Source organism: Diadema setosum, chromosome 21 (genome assembly GCF_964275005.1).
Source record: "Diadema setosum chromosome 21, eeDiaSeto1, whole genome shotgun sequence".
NCBI lineage: Eukaryota > Metazoa > Echinodermata > Echinoidea > Diadematoida > Diadematidae > Diadema > Diadema setosum.
Window position 1 is genome coordinate 12,395,667 of NC_092705.1, and position 21,374 is coordinate 12,417,040.

At 38.2% G+C, this 21,374-nt stretch overlaps 1 protein-coding gene across 2 annotated transcripts in view; it reads right to left on the bottom strand.

Moving 5' to 3' along the window:
* The window catches only part of LOC140244779 (phospholipid scramblase 1-like), a 40,558-nt gene extending 20,679 nt beyond the window's left edge, over nt 1-19,879 (bottom strand). The window contains exons 1-5 of one of the 2 annotated variants that reach the window (XM_072324399.1): nt 19,654-19,879; nt 3,376-3,453; nt 2,041-2,170; nt 1,434-1,608; nt 843-1,004 (exon numbers count right to left, since the gene is read on the bottom strand). In XM_072324399.1, coding sequence (XP_072180500.1) covers nt 843-1,004; nt 1,434-1,608; nt 2,041-2,170; nt 3,376-3,453; nt 19,654-19,786 — 678 coding nt within the window. In that variant the 5' untranslated portion in view covers nt 19,787-19,879. The remainder of the gene's footprint in view (nt 1-842; nt 1,005-1,433; nt 1,609-2,040; nt 2,171-3,375; nt 3,454-19,653) is intronic. The other variant, XM_072324397.1, reaches the window with a different exon arrangement.
* Nucleotides 19,880-21,374: the final 1,495 nt, after the last annotated feature.

The window sequence follows — 21,374 nt, forward strand, 5'->3', positions numbered from 1 at the left end:
TGTTACCTGTCTATAGCGGCCACCTGTCTATAACGGCCACTTTTCCCGTATCCCTTGGGTGGCCGCTATAGACAGGTTTGACTGTAAATAAAAAAAAGGAAACTCAATAACCCCCCAAAAGTACAGAGAGATCTCTACTGTTCGTCTTCCAACAATGTGCACATCTGTTTCGAGTTGCTCCTTTCGCTGAAACTTGTGCTGAGCAAAAGATAAAAATTGTATGCATGCTCCACACAAGCAGCGGGCCTGCAAAGAAAACAGCTGGCGAGGTATCTTGTGCTAAAAAAAAAGTAAAGAAGCGATCACACACTCCACGCAATGCTCTGCAAGAAACGGACGAGTTGGCAAGATGTAACATCGTGTAGGGGAAGACAATTTAAGGTTAAATTAAATGTTTTTAAAAAAAGTCACACATGTATGTGATTTATGGTACATCAGACTATAATCGTAACAAGGGCCTTTGGATAATTCTCTTTAATAGCCCTGAAATAAAAAGAAGAAGAAAGTATGGCTTGACAATAGCAGTGGCCCAGTGGTCTGGACCTACTAAAATTTGACGTTGGACCACCAAATTTCCAAAAAGTTTATCTTTTGGTGGCCTGATCGGGCAACTAAGATTTCATATGGACTGCTGTGTTTCCTTTCATTTTGGGCCACCAAAATGTCAAATTCAAAGATTCTAATTAGAGTCAAGATTTGCTTAAAAATCTTTTGATCATAACTCAAATGTGGTGTACCATAAACCAGCCATGAATATGACATCAAACAAACAATCCATAAACCAACATTTTAAGACACAGCACATAAAAGCAGAAAGGAATGCAGAAACAATGGGGACTTACGATGAGGAATGTGGCAGCCAGGGTTACGGCCTTCATCCGCACGTCCAGGTCCATTGGGAAAGTGACGCCAAAGTTGTCGGCGTCGGTGAACGCCTCCTTGACGAATCCTGACCACTGCTTGGAGATCTTACCCACCTTGGAGCCTCCGTCAGCTGACATTACCTGATGAGACCAAAATGCCAACACAAAATTTATCATAACATAAGGCTGCACACTTGCGCAGGTCCGACGGTCCAGACTGGTAGAGATCGCTGTCGGGCAAGTAACTTTTCAGGAATGCTGGTCCGACATGACCGGTGAGAAAAAAAAAATATCTTTGTTGGGGCCAGTCGAAAAGTTTGATGGAGGGAAGATAGGAAGACAATCACTACGTTCAACAAGTTTTACGCAAGTGATCGTATCATGTTTTGTCTGGAATACAGTAGCGATCATACATGGCCTATTGACGCCTAAATTTCACATTTTCAATGCATAATGCTGGATGAGAGGGAAACTTGACACCCATGCCATGCCAGCCAGACCAAGTTTGTGGAAGTTTGTGGACTTGCAATAAGGGATGGGGGGCACCACCAGTCATGGCTGTCAACTCACATCAAATTCCACGTCCCCGCAGCAGTTCCAGGTGCAGAGCGGTCCATCGATGCGCAGGATGGTCTCGTGGTTCTCGTTCTGGATGGCAAACTTCGGGAAGCAGATGCTCCACGACTGGTTGACGTAGCCGATCACCGTGCCCGGCGGAGAGCTGACCGTTAGTGTCTGCAGGCAGCTGGAAGTAATGCCAGAGGGGAGAAAGAAGTTATTGGCAATGGCAAAGCTGGTAAAAGTTGTTATTTTTCAAGGATTTAATTTTTGTAAATTTAACAAATCACTGTTGGGTCGTGAATTTGACAACACACATAAATATCACCGAACGCTAGGCAACGTACTAGGTAGTTTCATTTTGCACTTACGATAGCCTCGGTGTCAAATCGCAAAAAACAACATCTGGCAAAAATGTTTGTGACTTCCCCATACGTGGCGTATAGCTATAAATACAGTACTTGTTTGAAGGTCGGTTTCAAGTCACCTCTCTCAGTTATAGCTACACATAGCACACACACCGACCTCAGTCTTGTGACTGCGTCAATTCTAAACATCTACAAATACAGAATTATGCTCGTCAAACCTAGACCCAATGAATGGACATTATGGTTCTCACCATGGGCACCAACAGGTCGTGCACCGTAGGGGGCGCTCTATGTGAATGACCTCGCGGCCCGTGTTGTCCATGATCTTCATGTCGAAGCAGCGGTTCTTGCCACACATATTCCTGGTGCAGCAGTCACTGTCTGTGACAGAAAACAAAGAAAGATAGCACTATGGGTCAACGGTTACAATGAACAGAAAATTAATAGCAAAATATCAAGCTACTGTACTTGTACTCGGGTGACATCAATTAATTAATAAAGGTCAAATATTCCTATGATTCATATATTTTAATCTGTTCCATTCTAAATATCTAGCTACCTTCATGGCATCAATCAATTGATTAATGTCAAATATTCCCATGATTTACAAATTCCTATTCACAAGTTCCAATTCTAAATGGCAGGTACAATTTTAAAGGGGATGGCTAGTAACTGATCAGTGGGAATCAGTGGGAATGCTGGAGGATGATTGTTCCAATCCTTGTGGGATTCATTTAAGAGTACATTATATATCTATTGTTGTGTGAAAATTATTTGCTTCAGAATGGTCTCATATTCAAGTAATGTGCAGTTTAATATTTCCAGGTTAGCGTGCCTGGTCAGTGACGGGGCATTAATCTGCACATTACTTGAATATGAGACCGTTCTGAAGCAAATAATTTTTACACAACAGTAGATATATGATGTACTCTTAAATGAATCCCACAAGGATCGGAACAATCATCCCTCAGCATTCTCACTGATTCCCACTGATCGGTTACCAGCCATCCCCTTTAATGATCATTAGTTGATGAAATCAGAGATGTCAGCATTCAATCTTCTATTAAATTGCACATTTTAGAATATATTTTTGCACCTACTTTTAACAAATATGATATTTGCATCACACGAAACTCTACCAAAGCTTCCTACACCACATTGCATACATTCCTTCTTTTTTTTTTAAAAGGAGGATTCAATTTGCAAAGGACTACATTTTCTTTTTAAGCTTAAATTTCATATCAATGTCTTGCACCAATCGAATGTAAACTAATGCACTGAATGTTTTCTAATAGCCAGCTTTGCTCTATAGATATATTCACACTCAATATACCCCCCCCCCACAAAAAAAAGAAGAATTAAATCAAAATTAAAAAAAAATGAAATAAAATAAAATGAAATAAAATAAAACAAAAAATAAATAAATAAATAAAAATAATAAATAAATAAATAAATAAATAAATAAATAAATAAATAAATAAATAAATAAATAAATAAATAAATAAATAAATAAATAAATAAATAAAATAAATAAATTAATTAAAAAAAATCAATCAATAAATAATAATACAAGTGGAGATCATCACCTTCTGCAGCGAGAAAGACTGGTTGCCCAACGGTGTTCTTGATTTCATACTTGTTTGCCGTCTCAAATCCAGTGAATGCTGAAAGGAGGCCAAAGTAAAAACAATGATGCATAAAACAAAGAATATTGTACAGTACAATGCATAGATACAATGTATAATGCAGATTTGTTGAAACTTGGTATGCATAAGCAGATTGTATTCAAATTGAATCTAGACCTTGGTACTTAAAGGCAAAATTTACCATTTGCAGATGAAACAAAACCCAACATTAGTGCTTTAAAATAGTTCTAAAATGTGAGTTAGGGATAGAAACAACCATTGTAAAAATTTGAATCCGTATAATCGATGTTAAATATTGTTAAATACACAAAATGTGAACAATAGTTATAATAAGAATGCTTCCAGACTAAACCGTATACAGTTATGGTTTATTGAGAAAATGCTGATACTTATATCTCCTCATATTTTAGGCTTTATTGCAAAAATTTTATATGGTAGGATGTTTTGTGATACAACAGACCTACACATATGCATCAAATGTGATATCTTGAACATATTTGAAATCACTGCTCCCAAAAGTAAACTGGACCTTTAAGAGTGTTTGATATTGTCCATAATAGAAATGAAAATTATATAATATTCTATGTAAATATGTGAAAACAACTTTGTGAAGGTAGTATATTAGAGGTAGAGTCAGCTGTGATTTGTAGTTGAAGGGTATATCTTTGAAACTAAAGAAAAGGAATGAGGTTTATTTCGAATGTAGGAATTTGGTGTAATCTATGTGTCAATTTGATGATCAAAGCAAATGTTGGGGAGGGAGATTTTATCCATGGAATTATCTGATTGCCTAATAGATGCAATTAACCCTCTTATAAATCCCTCAGTTCTTTAGACATACATATACATGTATGATCAAGATGGAATGATGTACTGTGCGTGGAATAAACAATACTTTATCTTATTATATCTATTTTTGCTACATACCACTGAGTATTAAAAGCCTGTCATTCAGACACTGAGCAAATTGCACACATCACACTGGATGGACAGTCAGCATTGCACAATGCTAATATGCAATCAGTGCATTATGTAATACCACCAGTCGGTTCACCCAGTTATGTAATCCGTCCTCTCCATACATAGTATGCAAGATGATCAATAGCAGGTTAAGTACACACAGTGTGGCTGGCTGAATGACTGAATGACAGTGCAGTACACCAGCGGTAAGCAGTCAAAAGGGCATTACTCTCTCATAAAGATTTACTCTATGGTATCTCTCTATACAGTTCGACCTCGATTATCCGGCCTCCTTTATCCGGAAATTTGTATTATCCAGACGCGTTCACGCAGTGAAAGACTTTTCTTTTATCCAAAAATTGAGAAAAAACAGTGACTTTCATGGATCTATTTCATTAATTTCATAAGATGTGCATGATACAGTGTAGGTTTCTCAATATCTAATGATATAAAACATGTATGATTTTCACATTTCCATAAAGATATACTTTATTTTTGTGAAGAAGGGACTAAAATTTTGTGCAGGCTAGCTTAGATTACACCACCGTTGCGGAGTACGCTACTTGCCTAGCTGCCAGTGCACTGGGACGGCAGCTTGGACAGCAGCTATAAACATTGTGTCTCCCATATCCGGCCAATTCGCTTATCCGGATGAGCGCCGGTCCCGACATGGCCGGATAATCGAGGTCGAACTGTATGTCCTTTTTGTTTCATGCACAATGCATTTAATGAGAGGTAGAAATTTGCAGAGGGGACGGACTGATGCTGGTACACTATCCCTTCGTTATAAACAACCCACATCGAGTTTCAAATTATTACATTGTAGACTTGACAACAAAGACTGAAAGGAAATAGATCAACAATGATAATAGATTCATCATCTTTGACGGTTCCAAAGGTGAGGGGACTATTTATCTTAGGGCATGAAACTGGCACCTTATCAATATCATGTGTGTGTCTACACCTGAAATAACAGCAAATATTTGTAAAAAGTTCATTAAGAGACTACATATAGATATTGTAATTAAATAACATTTTTCTCTCTGGCTTTTTTTTCTGTTTTGTTTTCATTTCTGTTTTCTGCTCTGAATATGCTGAGCTCAACCAACTTACATGTATGCCCGAAGAGAGTCCATTCTAATCTCTCAAATTCACAAATTATTGCTAATTACAAGCACCTTCTCACATACATTATAAGACTGAGTTTGTGCACACATGGTTATGGTGTGTTCTGACTTGCTACCAATCTGCAACCACAGCACTTCAGTACAATGGTAGAAATGTTTCACTTTCACCAGCGAGAAAAGAAGAATTTGATAATATGCTGATCACTTAGTTAGTTTCCAACAGAATATGAATATTGGAAAACAATCCTTGGGGAATTGATGCATTACAACAATATGATGAAGCAAATGTAAGGGGGCTTTCAGCTTTTCGTATGTTTAAGAAGAAAACTAAACTACACATACAGTATTGGTGATTGTATTTATGAGTATTATGGACAACAAATTGCCAAATGAGAATCTACCTTCACTGAATCTGACCAATCCACATATCTGCCACATATTTTCACCATTTTTGCATGAAAATTGGAAAAAAAAAAGAACCCACAAACTGAGCTTGCTTGTTCCTCTCCCATTATGAAAGTAATTGTAGACAAATGAATAAACATAAGATTAAAAAGAAAATCAGATTGTATCCCAAATAGGTATCAGACATCTGGAAATTCACATATGCTCATTCATCCTCATCCAAAGGACCCTATTTAGAATTGTGGGAAAAAGACACCCATCCATAAGTCAAATCAATGGCAAGTTGGATATATGGAACATCTAAAATCTACACTGCTATATTGAATACATAATATTGAACTCACTGACCTCTTAAAGAATTATGACCACAAAAAAAAAGGGGGGTGGGGGAAAGAAACTTATTACAATGTTTAATAGATCATGACTGATGCAGACCGGAAAAGCAAAAAGGAATAGACAATTAGCTTTAAAAACATACTATAGATCTTTAGACCGCTTGTTGATATCTTACGTAAAGGCAGATCCGGGAATTCTGTAAAGGGGGGGGGGGGGGGGAGTGGGGTGCATGAGCCCCATTATTTCTCTTTTTTCATTTCTTTTATTAAACAAAAGCAGTGCCCCCCCCCCCCCCAGCAACTGTTGAGTATTTATTGTTGTTGTTATTGGGGTTTTTGTTGTTGTTGATCTTTCTTTTTTGTTCTGGCTGGTATGTGGTAATGCCTTTTATAATCCGATGTATCAATGTTAATTCAATGACTTCCTACTTTTGCAACAGTTCCTGCAGGAAAATGGTATTCACATGATGGGATATTGCCATTAGAGCAGCTACAGTCAACCTTTACATATTACATGTGCTGTTATATTGACCCTGTGTATGTACTGTACATGCAGGTGACCTTCGATATGAAGGCAACCATGGGGAGGTACACTGTACATGTCTAAGCCACACTGACACACAATGACAGTAAAAATCTATTCAATGTTACAGGAGACCTTCACAGATTATATGAAGTAGAATCATTCTATAGGCATGGTTTTCCTGCCGGATGGCTGTTTACAATTCTATCATTCCTCTCCCCTTCCTCTCCCCTTGTCGTGCAGGTCTAGTGTTCCACATCTTTCCTGCAATTGTTACAATTGTATGAACAAGTAACTCTGTGTTCATGTCCCTGTCAATGTCATTGTCCTTATATTAGCATTCGTCATTCAGCACTAGATGGCGCTGTCGCGCATGTACATCGTTTTCTACACACGCAGTGCTCAACTTCTGAGCCCATTCGCGACGATCGCTAGCTGTAGCAGGTATGACAGGGGTGCATTGATATCATTCTTTTCAGAAGTAATACGGCCGTATGTCAAACAACATGCTCGAATCTCAAACCTGAACTACTTTTGCCTTCCTGTACGTGGGTTTGCGTCTGCTACCTATTGCTAGTAGCCCAAAGAGGATGATCTGTTCAGCACGCTAAGTCGAAATTTCGCACTTATTTGCCATAACCTTTGGTGTATTGTGTACTTAATCCACATAGGGCAAAGTATGGCAGTATCGAAACTTCACTTTTTTCAAAATTGAAGTGTTTTCTGATTTTTTGAAAGGAAAATTTATCGAGCGCAAGTTAGCGCATGTGGCAAGAACGGTACACGAAATGGACCTTGCAATGCCTGTTTCAGTGAAATTGGCTGCCCGATCGGAGCCCGGTGGAGAGCTACCGCGGGTGTCACAATGGGTGTTGTGTGATTTACGACTACCCGCGGATGCCGCGCAGGCTGCGCGCTGGCTCAGCGCTAGCGAGCTCTTGTGGTTACGATGATGGGCGAATCAAAGCCGAGTACAATGGGAAAATCGGGTACGCGAAAAGTTAGTAAAATGTGAGATTTTTTCAAGAAAACGAAAAAATAGACTGATTTAAACACTGTTCATGTCTATATCACGTATTAATCTACGGATAATTGATCTCATTTCATGGCTTGATGTACATCTGATTTTCGAGTGGTGGTGGCTACTTATACAAGCATATCTCTGCCTCTGTCCATATTCTTGTCCCTATCTCTCGTTTCTATCTTCTTCTCTCATACTGTATAAGCTATTATTTTCACGAGGGTTTAATTTTCACGAATTTCGCGAATGACAGTTGGATCGCGAATTCAACAACGCACGAAAGTGTCTCCATGCGCTTGGGTGATAGTGCATTAATGTTAGCGCACGCGTCAGTTCGCGAAAACAACATCTCGTGAAAATGTCTATGACCTCCTCATTCGCAAAAATATCTGTATGCGAAAATAACAGCGTGTACAGTAACTTCGCATATTACTGCATATTATATTATATTCATTTTAACATTAAGGGCACACTCACCATAAGTTCCTTACTTTTAGATACAAAGTGCCCCTGGCATGGTCAAACTTACGTATCACAATGATATCGGCACTTACAAATGTACATATATCTTGTTTGCTAGAAATACATATATGTTAAAGAATTGATAAATGCAGCAAATGGAAATTGAAATTGGTACACACAGTGTTAATATAAAAGTACTATGCAATCCCTGACTCCACCCAGGCCTTGCTACATGTAGTGAATTCATGTTAGCCAATGTTCTGATAAAGATGACATGATTTTAAAATAAAAATCAAAATAACAACTGCCTCACTGTAAGGGTTGAAAGCCGATCAAAAACTAGGCCTACACCTTGTACATGTTTGTCTGTGTGTTTTGTTTTTGTTTTTTTCCAATCTGAACATTGATATTCATGGAAATGAAATTTGCATGTTCAAGTCTGCTAGTTCTTCTACAATTCAAGTGGAGAGCAGGGGGGTATTTCAGCTATAAACGACTGGTGATCAGTTCTTGTGCTGAATTATTGAAATTCTGATGAGTATAGCACATCAGAACGTGTTCCAGTCCTTCTTAAAGTCGTTTGTAACTTTAAGAACAGCTTTATGACACACCCCTGGCCTTATTTAGTCTGAAATGGATGAATAACTTGGCACTGTTGACCAATTTACAGTGGGTGTGGCTTTTATAGGCTCAGTTGTGCAAATAAGTTGTAGAGAGGGTATTTACAAAGTGTCACAGAAAAAAAGGTAACTTTTGGATCAGTAAAGTGCAGCACAAGAAATAGATCAGGGCCCTGTTTCATAAAGCTGTTCGTATAGTTACAAACAACTTATGAGCGACTGGTGATCAGTTCTGGGGGGTGTTTCATAAAGCTGTCCGTAATGTTACGAACGACTTACGAGCGACTGGTGATCAGTTCTTGTGCTGAATCATGAAAATTCTGATAAGTATAGCACATCAGAACTGATTACCAGTCGCTCGTAAGTTGTTCGTAACTTTACGAACAGCTTTATGAAACAGGGCCCTGATATGCCATACTTATCAGAATTTCCATAATTCAGCACAAGAACTGATCACCAGTCACTCATAAGTTGTTCGTAACTTTACGAACAGCTTTATGAAACACCCCCCCCCCCCCAGGTTGGCATAAAATTGAGTGAACTTCTGCATCAATATGCACTGTTAAAGATAATTATGACCATATTGTGGCATATTCTGAGTTTGTCTATATGGTTACCATTACAATGTATTGTACACCACATCTGAATACGGTACCTTATATTAGTACACTACATGTATAACCATAGACCACAACAATGCCTTTTTTGCCACAAAATACATCCTTTTTAATGTACTCTGCAAAATGAAGCTAGCAAAACTGCATTCTTTAATTTATACAACACCTATTTAGAATGTAGCTAGCCGATTGGTCGATTGTCCATCATATGACATTTCGTAAAAAGTTCCATTGCATGCTCTGGCTGTCAGCCGTGCAATTTTGTTTGAGCAAAAAGTTCCATTGCACGGCTCTCTGATGTCATAATAAACAAACATGTGCCGTGTGCATTTAACAATTACAAGCGCGCTTACAAGCGCGTACTTTCGTCACTCATTTTTGTAAACAACTTTGTTTCGCATACATACAAGGTGACTGTGACTGTGAGGCTACTCATTCGTCTTTCATGGAAAATGGTTGCCATTTCTGTGCTAAATTCAAGAATCCGTGAGTACCAAATCTGTTGACGTTCGAGGTGATGTATAAAACAAATAGTGGATGGTCTTTACTCGTGCAATGGAACAAGATTGCGCACTCGGTGAAAGATAGTCGCACTATTCAACTCGGCTTCGACTTGTTGAATAGAGCGCCTCTATCTTTCACCTCGTACGAAATCTTGTACCATCGCACTTGTGACCATTCACTATTTGTATAATATTATCCTCTGTGGGTGAAAACATCAAAGATATTCAGCACAAATAAAATGAAACCCAAAATTTGGAAATCAGTAATATTTCTGATAAAACGAGGCATTTTTGTGTTTGTCACAATTGCACGACTACATGTACACTGTACCCTACAAACTGAACACTATGTTCTGTGGCGACAGACCCAAAAGATATGTCACTTTCAGATGATTCCGTGCTTTAAATTTTTACAGCCTTCAAATTTTGAATGAGTTAAAATACAACAATATTCCAAAAGCATGTACAGTGTACTCTCTTGTGAATCAATGCTCCTCATTTGTTGAAGACAAAAGCACCTGGGGTAGTGATGCACGCTTGAATTAAGCTCTTTTCGTAACTTTGCTGCAGAATTTACAGCAAGTACTCTCCACACAGGAATCTCGTGATTTTTGATGCATGATTTTAAATTTGTGTGTGTGTTTATGTGTGTGGCTACACATGAAATGCATAGCTGCCATGAATAACTATTGTCAATAGTTACAGGTACGTTCAGATGGTGATCCTAACCTCGAGGATGCATAAGTTTGAGGATAAAAAAAGTTCCTATGAAGTTGCATAATTTCACTTATAACACAATATCAAAGTCACTGGCAACGTAAGACACCATGAAGCTCAGATTTTTCAGACAGGAAGCAATGCCTACACATGTACATACAGTGTACATGCAGCACCTTTAACAGCAGGGTGTAGAAATAACATTTTGTGTGAGATATCATGATATTCAAAGTTCAGAGTCAACTAAGTTGAGGTAATTTTTGACTGTCAAATGATATTAGGTTCTAGACATTGTCTTAATGGCCAACATTAATCACCAAGTTGTAGAGACAAAGTGACAACTCCTTTGGCCATTATGAGCTACACAGGTACAATATGTACCATTAATGGTGTCAAAGGTTGGTCTTAACCTGCTTCAAGTCATTCTCTGTGGTGATATACAACATACAGTGTGGACAGTTTGAACAAAGTCCATCTTCTGACTGCCAAATGTTTTGCAATCACTTTTCTGAAACACATTTCTCCTCCACCACTTGGCTAACACATTCAAAACTTATGCATTATACCTAATAAAAAAAAAAAAGAAGAAAAAACTTCATGACAACCAAAAAGCTTGCCCGACATAGCAACAATAAATGCAGGCAAAGAGCATTCATAGTATGGAATTAATGCATTGGGCATGTACCAGTGGATGCACTAGCTGCATGGTTACTAGCCTACGGGTTAACCTAAGGTTCTTTGTCCGCATGAGACAAATATCAATGAATTTTACATACATTAGAAAACTGTCCAATTGTGTCATGAGTCAAAGTCTAGTCTATTCACGAGGCACAGAAGATACACATTGTGGTCCTGCCCTCCCCCCCCCCCCCCCAAAAAAAAGGAGGGAGCATTCTATCAAGGAGCTTATGAGTTTGAAACTCCTTGATTCTATTCAGTAGCTGTGTCACTGACTTCATGATTTGTCAATCAAAACACACAGCTCCTCACAAGTGATGTACATTGTATTGTACATCATATAGGAGGTGTGTACCAATTGTACACTACAAGTATGTACACACAAGCACTACACACAGCTTAGAGAACGTACACAAGTTTGTCCCGTCAAAAGTGAAAGAAGTTCAAGCCAGGCTCCGCCTACTCAAACATGTCTGTGAGGTCAGATCCATTCAGACTACAAACACACACACCCAGAACCAAGGCAACCTCGATTCCAAAGTACCTCCACACAACCAGCCGTTTATTGCAATTTGAGAAATGTTTGGGAGATATATATTGATGACTCAATTCTTCTTTCAGATACATTGTACACTGTAGGTTAGAAAATAATGAGATTTCAATGCGCCAAACATGTTTCTATGGTGTATAGAGTACTTAAACACTCTGTGTGCCACCATTGGTATACATTATGTACAAGTAGGCCCTCTGTGAAATGTGTGCACTTTTGACTAAGTGGCACAGAAAGAATGTCAGTCTTTTGTTATAGCTTCTCTAGTGCTGGTCCCAAACAAAATACCCTTGCATGTGGCTCCAGGCAGTGGGTTGGAACCGGGTATGAGCATGGTTAGCAACCGTTGTGTTCGCAGATACTTAGGCTTCACGAGGTTCAATAGAACAAATTTCCATGTCAATGAAATGCTACGACACCACACTTCTGACATTCACAAATCAACTGATAAAGCTGAACATTCCATGAATTACCTATGAAAGGGACCAGCAATTGAAAAAAAAATATATATATACAAAGTATATATAAATTTACATTGCACTTCAAGTATATGCTATTTGCACTTCATTTTTCTGAAGGTTTCTTACTAAGAAGGTTTTTACTGTAATACCAAAAATAAAGTAAGATTTACTGTATTGTTCTGAAAGTTTGTTAAAAGACCTTCTTTCATTTTCAGACTAGAATAACGCCACAAATGTAGGGATTAGAGAACTTTTTCTCATTTTTGGATTAATAACAATCATCTAGGTATACGGAATCTGTGTGTTTTGGAAAAGCAAACCTTCTGAATCACAAAACTTACTTAATTGTTGGATTAATGAACCTTCGCAATAACGAACATCACCCGTACAAATTAGCCCTATAATACACAATGACCGCAGCTCTACAATAGACATAGGGCCCTATAAAATGTGTATTGTATTTTGTATGCAGCTGGTCAGACATCCATAGAAACCTTTTGGGTAAATGACTCTGACATAAAAAACAATCATTACTGTCTATCAAATATTCACAAGCATTTTTTACAGCAAGTGATCTAGAAAGGTTTGGCAACATCTGATGCAAATCTTGCCATACCCACTCACCCTGACAATCAGCTGAGATTACCCGACAGCAATTTGGATTCCAGTAGATTGCCTGAATGCCAATTGTGAACAATGGATTAATACTGCATGGAAAAGTATTAATAGTGACAGTAACCATCAGTGCAAATCCCACTGAAAATAAACCAGCTTTAACAATATGAGGGTACAATGTATCCTTCTTATCACTACAATGTATTGAAACTGAGTATATTGCACTGCATGAAATTGGTGATACAATGTATTATTTACACTGCAATCCTGGAGCTGGGGTAGTAGTAGTAGACTTAAAAGTGCATATTTATGGTTAGTACATATAATAGTAGTAGTAGTAGCAGTAGTAGTAGTAGTAGTAGTAGTAGTAGTAGTAGTAGTAGTACTGTTGTAGTAGTACAAGTAGTAGTAGTAGTAGTAGTAGTAGTAGGAGTAGTAGGAATAGTAGTAGAAGTAGTCAAAATGTTAATAGTAGCAACAACAGTACTATTAGTTAGTAGTGGCTTTCTTGAACATTATTGACTGAATTTGCAAGTTTGCTGAGGGTAGCTGCCATTTGGGATGAGCAATGCGATTTATTGCTCTCGTGGAAAATTGACATTTTAATGTGAGTCTGTCTTGTCTTATAAATCCACTTTCTGCCTCACCATCATAGTGGCTGTACCCTGAACATCACCATTATCATCATCATAATCATTATCATAATAGTCATCATGTTTAGGCTCATGCAAATTCTGAAATACAGTAGCTCAGAAAAAAGAAAGAAAAAAAAGCATGAACAGTCAGTCATGCAGTGTGGTATAGAGTAGCTCCATGATAGTAATGAATGAATAAAGCTAGATCACAATCAAAATATTGACCTTTCTATTCTCCTCCCCCCACCCCCTCCCCCCTTAAGCCGGAGGCATTTTTCTTCATCATTCCCCAGTATTTGCCAGGGCATCAAGGGCAGCCACATTTCCAGGGAAGAGCCACTGATGTTACCATGACAACCGACAGACCTGTCCATCCTTCAGCGGGGCTCCTCCGGATTCACTCCGCGCTCCCTTCATGGGTGAGTCACGTTCTCTCTTGGGACTCATCCAGTTACTGGCTTCACAGAGCATGTCATATTATTAGTACTTTAAAGGAGGGCTCTTTTTCCCCAACAAAATCCTTATCAGTGCGGTTGTAGTGTATCTATGACTACTGTAAGCCCAGAAGCATTTGCGGCATGGCATGAAACTTTCGCGAATCGCCACTGGCATTCAATGCATTGTGTAGATAAACACTTTTGCATGCATTTTGCTTTCACGACTCTTGACCCAGTTGCAAAACTCACAAAAGTTTCATGCACGCATAAATTTCTGGTTTTACAGTTCAACCAGCAAAGTGTTTCTGGAGTAGGTTTCAAAAGCATGCTTTCATGGATGTTACAGCTATGGATTAGACTGCTAGGCAGAGGGCTCACTACTCAGAAGCATAATTATATGACACAAAATATACATAGTTGGGAACAAATCATTTTCTTCATACTTGTTCAATACGTGAGATTGAGTCATACTATTACATGCATTGTATCTCAACAAGAATGCCCCACGGAAAAGTTCAGAAATTAACTTCAGTCATTGACTTTCATCACTTGGCAGATGAATGGGTACTTGTAAATGTCACAAAGGCTGTTTCTGCCCCATTTCACTTCAATTGGCACAGCGTTGTAAATGACTGCATACCACTGCCTTTCAGTGCTTCCCAACTTCCCATCATACTGCAAACTAAAGAATGTAAAAACTTGTACCATGTACCTTGTACATGTAGGGCCTACATTGTATGTGTCTGTTTCCATTTTTTTGCTGTTATCAAACTGAAACTCATATTTGGGATTTTAAAAAATTCATATCACTTGTTGTTGTTTTTTTAAGATTTCTTTCTTTTTTGAAAAGAAAAATAAAGAACCTGAATAAAACCAAAAGTCCACAAAATAAAACTAACCCTGATCAAAACTCTCAAATCTGCTACACCCTCAGCTGGTAATGATAATCTTGGCTCTTTGTTGTTGTTGTTGTTGTTTTTCACAACTAATCTTATCCCTTGATAATTTGCTCATGGTGGCTCATCATAGACACTTTCCTTCAAATAACAGGCCATCAAATACCAGTTATCCTCATGTCCTTAAAGCGCAGACCAGTTCCCACAAAAGTTTCAGTATCAATATCTGTCATGTCTGATGAAAGGAGAATGCTCAGTATTTCATGCAATAGGTCAATAGATTCCATTCTGTACTTGAGCTGATTTAATGGCAATTAAGTAGAAAGGGTGAATGAACAGGATTGACAGTGGATTGACAAGAGTGTGTTTGCTGAGCACTACATAAACAGGTACATGACAAAATAATTGCACGTACACCAGTCACCACAAAGAAAAGCACATTATCTTATAATGGTTTCAGTTCCAAACGAGTTGTACTGTTTATCGTGGTATCAGGTACCACAGCTTGGCACCGAGTATAACATCCTCATTTTCACAGATTGGATTTCAATGCCCTGATCATAATCTCATAGTCACCTGAGAGTTGTATGCGTAAAGTTGCACTTCTTTCAACACCCTGTTCGCATACAGGAAAGTGGTATGGAAAAACCACCTTGGTAATTAATAATTCTCAATACAGAGAACCGTTTCAAACTAGCAGAAGAATTCGTTTATCAATACATTTGGGAGCATGTGTACCTGTACTTAATCAAGTTCCCATTGTTTGGTCTCAAAGCAGACTTGTGTTCAGTTCATTCCAAACATTTCTAAAACCATGCTAGGCTGGGTCAAACATGGTCTGGGGGCATTTCATGAAGGAACTTGTCGGATAGAATGTCCGACAAGTCAATTATATCCGACAAGTTCCGAGAAATCAGCCAATCAGACTAAACAATTTCTCAAAACTTGTCGGATATAATTGACTTGTCGGACATTCTATCCGATAAGTTCCTTCATGAAATGCCCCCCAGCAGGAGGAATTTTCGGATTCTGAGTTCTTGCCCGGGTCTGCATAGTGCATTCCCACTATGACAGATATGACTCGAACGATGATTGAATCGTTCTATTACCGAAAGACTACTGGTAGTCCCAAGTATACTTGAGCAGGTGTCTATTGGAAAATATGTGTTAAAGCAAAATCAGCTCATCCTAAGTGGGTTAAAAAAGAAAAAAGAAAAAAAAAAGGATGGAGCTCAGGTTGATATTATCTGTTCATCTGCCAAGGTGTGTTGCACCAGGGAGGTGAAGTTTCGTCTCACCTCCCTGGTTGCACATAATTGCACATACATTATTTACAGTAGCTCTAGCACATAAAGCATTCAACTTGTTTGATTTTATACAGCTTTTTCAGTGGAATGTTGTTTACCATTTGATAGTAGTTGTCAGGGTCATTCATTCAGTGTCTGAGCAGTCTAGTGTACGTGTATCTCTAAATGTATTACAATATGTATTTGTATCTCTAAATGTATTCAGAAATATGATTATAAAAAGATGTTTTCATAGTGTGAACCTCCCCCCCCCCCCAAGATTTATTCCATAAACTACCCTTGTCTTTGATATTTTAAGCATCACAGAATTCAAATTGGCTTCAATCAGGGAAAAGGCAATTCTATCCCTTTCCACCTCTCGTTGGATTCCGTCCTGTAATCTTTCCAGCCACTGTCACCACTCAAACCATCTCGCCGCTTGTTCAAGCCCTCACATGCTGCATGTCACACTAATCAATTTGTTTCCCATAGTTTAATCTTTTTGGCATTACTACTGATATTCTGTAACTTGACACTAACACGAGCAGAGACACACTGATAATGTTTAGACTGTAGGTAAGTTCAAACATAAAAATATTGATGCCTATAAACAGTGACAAATAAAACCAATAACAATACAACGCTGTATATTTCAAATCCCCACTCAGTGATCATTTTTTTCCCAGAAACTGGCTGAACAGATATGAATCAGATCGCTCAATGTGCAGTCGACTCAAAACACAAGGCTCATATGTACACAATGTAGGCCTAGAGCCCAGAAGATTTTTAGGTTCTTCCTGCCAAATATAGGTCATTAAATGTATTACAATGGATACAACAGACACACACACAAATGTGCATTAGGAAGAAAAAGGTGCTCCTATCAATAAAAGGAAAAGGGATGGCAAAGATATTAGTGACAGGTGGAGGGTTATGATTGTAACCTTCTCTTCCCTCTTTCCTCCATAAAAGGAGCTGCTTTAAAGGGATGATACAGCTTAGGTTGAGATATGATACAGGGGCTTCAGATTTGTTGTTGTTGTTGTTGTTGTCGTTCTTGTTCTTGTTGCTGCTGCTGGTGCTGTTGTTGTTGTTGTTGAGAAAATGAGAAACTACTTCTGAAATATGAAAGAGCATACAATTCTAAGAGGATTTTAAAATTTCATGTATTGACCAAGGGAAATCAATGAACTGGCCTCCACGGAAGGTTTCATCGCAATGATACTTTATGTACTTGATATCCTTGGAAAAACATTTTCATGTATCTGAGGGATGAGTGGGTAATGATCAGTAAATATCTATAAATTGAAAAACCCCTCATTTTTGATAAATTATACATCTTTTAAATGTAACTTTAATGTTCTGTATGTGTCATGTTAGTGACACCTGATGTGGATGGAGTACAAATTCTCATGAGACAGAAGGACTGCCCTAATTTTCCCTTATATTGTACTAGGATTGAAATAGGTACATGGATGTTGAGATATTTCATTATTTGTTAAACTTGAAAGAATGTTATGTACAATAGTACATACATGTACTTATTTTGGTTTTGTATGAGTATTATGCAAAAATTTGTTTAAATGTACTGTTTTTAGGTTGTCATCCATTCCAGCGAGTCACATACAATTTATACTGCCAGCAGGTTTCGGGAATGATTCCAACTTTCCTATTTGTGAAATACTTGGTATGGCTGTTTTTGTTTTTGTTTTTTTTGTTTTTTTTTGTTTTTTTTGTTTGTTGTTGTTGTTGTTGTTTTTTTTTTGATTGTTTTAATTTTATGTATGATTTGTTTTTGAAAATCAATAAAACACACGTGTACACAAAAAAAAAAATTCAAAAAAAAAAAATCAAATACCACCAACCACCCTTTCTATCAGCTCCCATCCCCCCTCCCAAAAAAAAAACAAACAAACAAACAAACAAAAAAAAAAACACACACACACACAAACGACAGGGAGAAACAGAGAGATAAAGAAAGGAAGAGAGTGTGTCGGAAAAAGAATGAAAGAAAGAAAAAGAAAGGAGAGAGAGGAAAAGGAAAGAGGAGATGAACAACAGGATATTAAATGTGACAGACCCTAGTGACAGATAGTTTGGCAGTCTTTACTTCAGGATTTTCCTATATAAGCAACTACATGTATCTCTGTTAACACAAGTTTTTGTCCTTTGCTTTTCTTTTCTTTTTTCTCTTGCAACTCAACTGCCCACAACTAAATCTTGCATTGCATTTTCATTGTGTTGACAACCTTTTCACTATTTGGTCATAACACCACAGGAAACTACATTGCACAATGCACAAGTTGTCAACGACATTCAAACATTTTACTACAGTATACAATTTCTACTTCCTTTGTCAAGCAGCACATCTGCTGACGTGAATGTTAAGTTTGGCACAGATGTTCTGATATTGACTGTCAATGACATAGGATTGTGGAACATTCCCAGTTTAGGCCTGACATACAGTATCACACTTGCCCTCTGTATGTACAATAAGGACCGTGGCACCGCTGCACTGCATGGGAGTGTCCAACGTACAGGTTTGTATACTGCTGCTAAGTTTGGGGGAATTGTACATTGGTTTCAATGTTATTCATACATGTAACAAATAAAACTGGACAGAGTCCACACTGAATGACAAAATCTCAACATTTCTGCTAGGTTCTTGCCTGTTTATTCTGCACCATTCTCATCCACACTTGCTCCATTCACAACATTTGTTTGTTTGTTTTTAACCTCACAGGGTAATATATTATATCACAACATGCATAGTCTCATTCTCAGACACTGCATTGGTTTACTGTACACAGTACACTGACACTTTATGCATTAAACCTTGAAGGAAAGGTTGTTCCTGTCAACCTAAATGTTTTACCAGATATTTTGCCTAAGACTTGGCTCCCATTTCGGTCCCCCTATTGGGCCCCTATAGAGGCATCCCTGAATCTGACATGAAACAAACTTGAAGTAACAGTTCCTGGTTCTAGAAAAGAAGTGTTTAAAAGATACCTTAATTTTGGGGGCCCCTAAGGCCCCCAAAGGGGGAGGGCATTATGCTCATTTTATTATACACCCATTTGAAATCCTATCACCCTAGAGATGTTTTTTACCGAGTTTGGTGAAAATCCATCATGGGATTTTCAAGAAGAAGTTGAAATTGTAAAGACGTTTTAGGGCGACGGGCGATGAAGAACGCATGGCGAACACTGAACAATGAATGATCGCAATAGCTCGCTTGAGCCTTTGGAGCATTTGTCTCAGGTAAGATGAAAAAAAGGTTGGAAAGTCACTATTAGTAAAACAGGGGTTCACATAGGGCCTTAGGTTGGTCCTGCGCTGGTTAATGAGGTATTAGTGTAGCCTGACTTACCCTCTAGGAGTTCAGTCTTCTGGTGGACCAGGAGCTGGTCAATCTGGGTCAAGTATTCCAGGCCTGGGGGGCAGTTGGGCGGAGCCTGTGGAGCCGGCATCCACTGGCCGGGGGCGCCAGGCGGGGCCGCCATTGGTGGAGCTCCGGGGGCGCCGGGTGGGTAGGCTCCTGGAGGCGGGTATGCTCCAGCCTGAGGAGGGGGGTATGCTCCTGGTTGCTGTTCCTCTGTGATGCACACCATAAAGAAGAGATCAAGTGTAGTTTGAATGATTGCATGTCTTTGCATGGTAAGACTGTACCATATAAATGCTTCCCCAAAACATCACAATTGGACTTTCTGCAATGATAGTTAACCTTATAACTGGTGAATCAGTCAAACTGCAATTTTAAGGAATGAAACCATAACTTTGAAACTACAGTTGTACAGATCTTGCAGAAAACCCAATTCGATTTGCTTCAGTGGTCACAGAGAAATTGGATGGTTTGTACAGCATGTCAGGAATCCCTTCCCTCCAAGTTCTGTCCATTGTGTTCACACCAATAACAAAAATGCAGTTGTTCGTTGCGTTTTTGCAAAAATATCTTCTTTTGTAAAAGTGACTGCCTGTTTGTTTTTATTTTCAACTAATAACTTGGATGATTCGTTAAATCAAAAGGAAGCATTTTCTTTTTTTTTTTAGTTTGCAAGCATCTAATTCATAAGCCTAAGGTGTGAAAAATGAATGATTAAGGAAAGACATTGTATCAACTCGTGGAAGATTGGACTGAGCTCTTCCTCCTTTCCCAACTTTGTTTTCTTTTTCTTTCCTCGTTTTCATCAAGATACAAGTGAAATAATGAACAATAATATCTACATATCAACATATACACAATGTACGTATTGATATAACATCATGCTGATTTCATTCGATAGTTGTCTTGTAAGTGTGAGCAAAATATTTTCCTTCATATGGATGCCATTTGAGAGTATGCAAGTGCTAAACTTAGAAGAAATGGACCCATGACATGCTCTACAACGATCCACATTTTTCTGTGACCACTTAATAACCAAACTGAATGCGGTTTTCTGCAAGATGTAACGGTACGTAAAGAGTTAGTTTTATTCCCCGAAAAAGCATTCAGATTGTTTGATAATTTTGCAAGTTATAAATGCCAAAATTTGTTTTTTTTTTTAACATACTGTATAAGGATGGAAGTTCAGCAGTATACCAGGAGGAAGTTCTGGAAAGGTAATCAAATCAATCTTTAATCCTTTTTGACAGCGTAACTCATTTCTCATGACAAATGACTTTCAGTTTTGACTACTGTAGTTTAACATCTGGATCTCGACGATGTTCTCACTTGCTTTCTGTGCAGGAACATGATTGTGGACATATGTACAATTGTAATCACCCTTTCAAAAACTGTGTCTACTCTTCTTACTAAAATCTATTTTATGTGATATTGTTGCAAAGAGCAGCTTGACAAATTGAGTACTTACGTGCCATCTTTACTCAGGGAGGCTGCAGAAAAGAGAAAAAAGGAGATAAAATGACTTAGCAAGTCAGTGGTGAAGAAAACTACTGTTTTTACACATTTATTAAATCAAATTGTTACAATAGATCTTTTCCAGTCATCTTTACACTCTTAACATCACTCTAACCATGGCAGTAGCAAATTGTAAGGAACCCTGTGCACACTGATCACCATAATGCAATTGGACACATTTGAACACAATGACA